General features: G+C 55.5%; 2 protein-coding genes across 4 annotated transcripts; one reads left to right on the forward strand and one right to left on the reverse strand.

Moving 5' to 3' along the window:
- LOC136486051 (L-type lectin-domain containing receptor kinase SIT2-like) lies at positions 1 to 2,566 on the forward strand. Its single transcript, XM_066482852.1, has one exon. The coding sequence runs from the start codon at positions 284 to 286 to the stop codon at positions 2,342 to 2,344; it is 2,061 nt and encodes a 686-aa protein (XP_066338949.1). The 5' UTR covers positions 1 to 283; the 3' UTR covers positions 2,345 to 2,566.
- A 223-nt stretch (positions 2,567 to 2,789) lies between these two features.
- Positions 2,790 to 6,189, reverse strand: LOC136485832 (uncharacterized). Of its 3 annotated transcripts, none has more exons than XM_066482764.1 (5): positions 6,096 to 6,189; positions 3,918 to 5,904; positions 3,472 to 3,676; positions 3,165 to 3,358; positions 2,790 to 3,077 (listed from the first exon to the last, which is right to left on the reverse strand). In XM_066482764.1, the coding sequence occupies exons 2-5, from the start codon at positions 5,884 to 5,886 to the stop codon at positions 3,004 to 3,006; spliced, it is 2,442 nt and encodes an 813-aa protein (XP_066338861.1). In that variant the 5' UTR covers positions 5,887 to 5,904; positions 6,096 to 6,189; the 3' UTR covers positions 2,790 to 3,003. The 3 variants fall into 3 exon arrangements, with proteins under 3 accessions (XP_066338861.1, XP_066338820.1, XP_066338777.1); XM_066482723.1 differs by having other exon boundaries at positions 3,918 to 5,907; positions 6,096 to 6,186; XM_066482680.1 differs by lacking the exon at positions 6,096 to 6,189 and having other exon boundaries at positions 3,918 to 6,064.

Here is a 6,189-nt window from a genome sequence, read left to right on the forward strand (position 1 = left end):
GACCCGACCCCCTCCGGTGCCGTCCACTTCCACGTCCCTCTCGCGGACCACCAGCTGATTGAGGCAACGACGACGCCACCAGCAGACCAACACCTACGACCCGCCCGGCAGCAGGCAACTACCAACGAGTAACACATGGAGCGCCTGATTCCATTCCTTTCAGCAAGTCCCAGATTCCGTTCCACCGCGCCGGACCCGACCTGATATAAGCAGACGCACACCCGCGGCTTTGCGCGTCGCTGGCAGCCACCCCAGTCCAGGTCACTGCCTGCCTCGTTCCGCGATGCCAGCGGCCGCTCTTGCCGTGCGGGTGGTCGTCCTGCTCCTCCTCGCCCGAGGCGGATCCGGATCAGCAGCCGTCGAGTTCGTGCTCACCGGCTTCGCGCGCGACAACGTCACGACCAGCGGCACGGCCGTCCTCACCTCCTCCGGCCTCCTGCAGCTCACCAACGAGACCAACGAGGTGTTCGGGCACGGCTTCCACCCCGTGCCGCTCCGCTTCAAGGACCCCTCCACGGGCGCGCCGCGCTCTTTCTCCACCACCTTCGTGATCGCCATGGTGCCGCGGCACGAGGACTCGCACGGCCACGGCATCGCCTTCGCGCTCGCGCCGTCGGTGGCCGTGCCGGGAGCTCTGGCAGGGAAGTACCTCGGCCTCTTCAACACGTCTGACAACATGGGAACGCTTAGGAGTGAGGTCGTCGCCGTCGAGCTCGACACGGCGATGGATGTCGAGTTTAACGACACCAACAACAACCACGTCGGCATCGACGTTGGCGGCTTGTGGTCCGCGAACTCGACAGCCGCGGGGTACTACACCGACGGCGACGTTGGCAGGTTCGCCGGCATCAGCCTCGTGAGCGGGGAGCCCCTACAGGTGTGGGTCGAGTACGACGGCGCGACCATGCGCCTGGAGGTGACTGTGGCGCCGGCGCGCAAGCCCCGGCCGTCCCTCCCGCTCGTGTCTTCCATCGTCAACCTCTCGTCGGCCGTGGCCGACGACACGTACGTCGGGTTCACGGCGGCGAACGGCGCGGCCTCGAGCTTTCACTACGTTCTTGGCTGGAGTTTCCGCCTAGGCGGCGGCCGCGCGACGGACCTCGACCTCTCGAAGCTCCCGTCTGTCCCGACGTCAAGGTCGTCCAAGAAGACGCCGTCGCAGCTATTGGTCGTCACGCTGTCCCTGGCTGTCGTCGTGGCACTCCTCCTAGCGTCGGTGGCAGTCGCGGTGCTCTTCTTCAGGCGCCGGCGGTTCGCCGAGGAGGAAGAGGACTGGGAGATAGAGTACGGCCCTCACCGGATCAGGTACAAGGATCTCCACGCGGCGACCAGGGGTTTCCGCGACGTCATCGGCGAAGGCGGCTTCGGCCGCGTGTACCACGGCGTGCTCCGACGGCCGGCGGCTGCCGAGGTCGCCGTTAAGAAGGTGTCCCACGACTCCCGGCAGGGGCTGCGCGAGTTCGTGTCCGAGATCGCGAGCATGAGCCGGCTGCGACACCGCAACCTGGTGCAGCTCCTCGGCTACTGCCGGCGGCGGGGCGAGCTAATACTAGTCTACGACTACATGGTCAACGGCAGCCTCGACAGGCGCCTGTTCGACGCCGGCGCCAAGCCGGTGCTGAGCTGGGAGCAGCGCGGCAAGATCATCCGGGACGTGGCCGCCGGGCTGCTGTACCTGCACGAGGGGTGGGAGCAGGTCGTGGTGCATCGCGACATCAAGTCCGCCAACGTGCTCCTCGACGCCGACATGAACGGCAAGCTCAGCGACTTCGGCCTCGCGCGGCTGTACGACCACGGCAGCAACCCGCAGACGACGCACGTCATCGGGACGCTGGGGTACCTCGCGCCGGAGATGAGCAAGACGGGCAAGGCCACCACGAGCACCGACGTGTTCGCGTTCGGCGCCTTCCTGCTCGAGGTGGCGTGCGGCCGGCGGCCCATGGAGCGCAACGACGACCTCGACTCGCCGGGGCTCGTCGACCTCGTCCTCGAGTGCTGGAAGGCCGGGAGGATGGTGGAAGCCAGGGACCCAAAGATTGGCAAGTGCGACGAGGCCGACGTCGAGCTGGTGCTCAAGCTCGGCCTGCTCTGCTCTCACCCTGATCCCCGGTGCCGGCCGAGCATGAGGCAAGCCGTGCAGATCCTCGAAGGCGCCGCGCCGGTGCCGGAGACGCCGCCGAAAGATTTAGCCAGCAACAACAGGTTGTTCTACGGATACAGCGAGTCTTTCGACGAGTTCGCCACCATGTTCCCAGAGACGTCGGAGGTCACCAGCGTCACCACGCAGCCGTCTTCCTCACACTCCACCGGCGAGGAGCAGCAGGTCTCCTCCGGCTCCGGCTGAGTAGTGGCACCATCTGTCTTCACCAAATTACCAAGTTTAGTCATGTGTTTACGATAGTTGGATAGGGAAGCAAATAGTCACCATAGGTTTAGGTGTGGTGTGATATTTTCTTGGAAGTAAATATAGATATGGTCAGCCATTAGTAGGGATGACCAAAAAATAAAGTTTGATGTATAAAGCTTTAACTGCTGAGGCTGAGGCTATACCAATCAGCTTGAACTATTCCTCGCTTGTTTGATCATGACGAGAACAAAAAGGTGAACACCAAGCCTTAACTGACTGTAGGTGAAATTCTTCAGGTAAGCAGTCATATATAAACCTCAAAAGAAACAATAATATGGTATCATAATTTCTTCCAAGAATCGGAATCCAAGCTGTTGCCTTCGCTCAGAAGGAGCTGAAAGACATCAACCTTCTTTATCATGGGAAAAAAATCGTGGCACACTGGCACGAGAACCTCAAACTTCATTATGATAAAAATGTGTGCTGTGGACCAATGATGGACTTGGGAAAGATATGGAAGATATCTGAACTCTAAAATATCTGAAGAGCTAGGTGACACAATAAGACAGCCCTATTTCGAAAAATACAGCAGGCAATCCAAGATTTTAGCCATGCAACATTAGCTTACAGGTTAGCTGACTAGTTAATCTATAGCCTCAGCCACAAGCAGGATCATTGTCTTCTTCCTGGAAGCCCTGCGCAGCACCTTGGATCATTTCGTCATCAACTCCTGAAAGGAAGTTTAGAACGTCGAATATTCAGCTTTTGTCATTACCCCACAGATAAAGCCTACAAAAGGAAATGCATATGGATGTACCTTCAATGAAGGATTCAAATTCATCTTCAGTTGGTTCCCTTGATGTGATTCGGTTGGCTGATTGATTAATCTCCATCCAGTTTGGCTGCTCAGCTGGGCCAGAGAACATTGCACATCTATCCACAACCCAGTCATCAACTACGTCTATGTAGTCCACTGAGAGAGGATCAAATGCTTTCACCTTGTGTTGTTGTCTATCAAAAAGATCACTCAATTGGTTAATCCATCCATGCTTTGTTATCAAGCAAAACATATCCTATTTTACCAACTAATGGCAAAATTCTCCGCAACAAGATGATTTCATTACCTTTGCTGCAGCCGTAGGTTGTATTGTACAAAAGTGAGATCATGCATTCGCTGACGCTCAAAACTATTCATTCTTTCGTCATGAACTTGTTCAAAAGGAATGTTCGTCCGGTCACATCCTCTAGCGCTGCAGGTTTGACTGAGAATACGGACCGCTAGACGTGTTAAATTTGGGCAAGCTCCTCCATATGTATACCACCATTCAGCTGCAACGTAATAACAAAAGTAAAGAACAAAGTTCAGTACTTCACCTTATGGTTACCTCGAACAAAGGATGCAATAGGTTAACAAGGTTCCAATTTTTGAAAGAAGGCTAACAAGGTTTGTCAGAAAAGTTACATCTTGTTTGGTATGATCTAAAACTACAAATGTGTAACTCATGTTTGTAAAAAACAAAAACATAATACTAGCAAGTAAACTAGTTCACGAGAACTTTAAAACACTAACCAGGAGGTAAAGTTCGTCTAGATCTGACAGCCATCTGCCTACGAAAATCCCCTGCTGTTTCACTCCGGTACATGTGGAGTTCTCGCTGTATTTTATCTTGGATTTTCACATCAGATACCAGCCTTTCTATGCAGTCTAGCATTCCTGAGAAGATTCCGTTTGATATGTCACCTCGAATTCCATAAAAAAATAGAGGGTTCAGGATGAAGCCAGCTGAATGAGGTGGCTGTGGTGTCTGGTTGTCCCATCTCCAGTCGATAATATTCCAGTAAACCATGTAGTCGTTCTTACTCACCAGCTCTTTCTTGATTGCCGCTTTGGCCTTGTACAATCCAGCATATACGTACCCCATAGAAGGCCTCTTGTTGCTACTGACTAGCTTAAGAAGGTGCACAAGTGGCTCGGTGATGTGAATGACGGCAGCACAAGAGTTCCAAAACTCCAAACTATTAACAAGATTGATTGCTTCAATCCCTCCTTTCTTTGGCAGCAAGTCTATCCATTCATCTGAGTTGACCATAGCTTGCAAAGCCTCCCTCAAACTGTACATGTTCTTCAATGTCACAAAGTTCATAGCCGCACGAGTCTCTGCAGGAACTAGCAGATCCTTCCCATGCAGATACTTCTTCATCAGATTCAACGCATATGCGCTGTTGTAGACAAATCCCGTGATGGCCTTTGCATTGCTTATTATCTCACTGATTGCCTCCACCTTGCTGAAATCTTCGAGCATGCCATCAACACACTGGAAAGTGCATGGAGACCAGAACAATGTGGGAAATGTTTCGCCTAGCTTTTTTCCTGCAGCTGCGTGGATCTCAGAATTGTTTGTGATCACTTGGACGACTTTTTTCTCGCCAACTTCCTCAACAATACTTTTCAGTAACTCGTACAGTGCATCTGAAGATGTGACAATGCTGGTTGCATCCACAGACTTGAGGAACATAGTACCTTCCGGGCAATACACGGAGAAGTTTATCAAGGTTCTGCCTTTTTCAGTGATCCACTCATCAGCCAACACCGAGCAGCCCGTCCTGGTCCATGAACCCCTGAAGAACTCCAAGCGAGACATCACATCGTCGAGTGACCTCTTAAGAACGTGACCGCGAACGTCATGGTAAGAGAGCACCTCAGGCCTCCCTCCTGCCGCCGCAATGGCCTCAAGCATCGGCTGGAAGTAGACTGAGTTCACTGCTTCCAATGGCACACCAGCGTCATACAAGAACCTCCCAACTGCCACGGAAACCTGCTCCTTCTCCGAGGGGGCAGCATGTTCGAAATGCTCTGCCGGTGCCACTGCGTCCACTGCCATCACAACCTGATGAAGAGGATTGGTCTGAGGAGTAGGCGGAACATGCTGCAGCCCATGAAGAAGATTGGTCTGAGGAGTAGGCGGAACATGCTGCGGCCGAGTCTGGGGTATAAGTGGCAGAGCAGGGGGGTAGGTCATCTGCTTCCTCTTCTTCTTACCGCTGCTACCCCCCCTCATGCTGCCCTCCGGAACCGGATGCCTCTGCTCCTCGAGCGGCATGGGCTCGAAATCGAGCACCTCGTTGAGCGGGATCATGTGGATGGGGCTGCCGTTGCCCCCGCTAGCGGTAGAGACAGAGGCGGGCGGTGCGCTGGCGGCGGCGAGCTTGCGCTGCATCTTCTTGGCGGCGACGGCGTCGAGGCTACGGAGCATGGTGTCCTGCACGTCGCGGGGCACCTTGGGGCAGCAGCAGGCGTTCCCGGGGCGGCGGGCCAGGTGCTCCTTGAAGCGGTGGATGCCGCCGCCGAGGAAGTGCTTGCCGCAGTAGGCGCACTTGAGGCGCAGCCGGCCGTCGGAGCGCACCATGATGCAGTGCTTCCACGCCGGGTCGTGCTTCTGCGCGCCGATCGGCACCACCACCTCCACTTCCCCCTGCTGCTCCTCCACCCCTTCCCCCGCCGCCGCCGCCGCATCCTCCAGAACCGCGTCGCTCTCCATCAGGCAAGAGCACGAGCGCTGCTGCATCAGCCATCACCGCCGGGCGTCAGCGTTAGGAACGGCGCAATTGGATTCGAAGAGCAATCGTCGTATGGCACCATACTAAATCCCCAATCAGCCGGAACCGGGGGCGGGCGCGAAATAAACCAGCAGAACCCGAGACCGAAAGGAAGGGGAAAAGAGAGGAGGAAGGGGAAGAGAGAACTCACCCGGGTTTTCGGGAGGCGAAACGGCCGGGCTTCCCTCAAATCGGCGGCCGCCGGGACGGGGTCCGGGAGGAAGAAAACCGGGAGGGGTGGGGGG

This window comes from Miscanthus floridulus, chromosome 1 (assembly GCF_019320115.1).
Source record: "Miscanthus floridulus cultivar M001 chromosome 1, ASM1932011v1, whole genome shotgun sequence".
In the NCBI taxonomy this organism is placed as follows: Eukaryota; Viridiplantae; Streptophyta; class Magnoliopsida; order Poales; family Poaceae; genus Miscanthus; species Miscanthus floridulus.

Bases quoted from the DNA above. Each gene is read 5' to 3' on its own strand.
- LOC136485832 (XM_066482680.1), bottom strand. From the start codon at position 5,913: ATGCAGCAGCGCTCGTGCTCTTGCCTGATGGAGAGCGACGCGGTTCTG. The intron at 3,677-3,917 runs GTTAGTGTTTTA...ATTACGTTGCAG, and splicing joins TAGACGAACTTTACCTCCTG to CTGAATGGTGGTATACATAT. The intron at 3,359-3,471 runs GTAATGAAATCA...TCTTTTTGATAG, and splicing joins AACCTACGGCTGCAGCAAAG to ACAACAACACAAGGTGAAAG.
- LOC136486051 (XM_066482852.1), top strand. From the start codon at position 284: ATGCCAGCGGCCGCTCTTGCCGTGCGGGTGGTCGTCCTGCTCCTCCTC.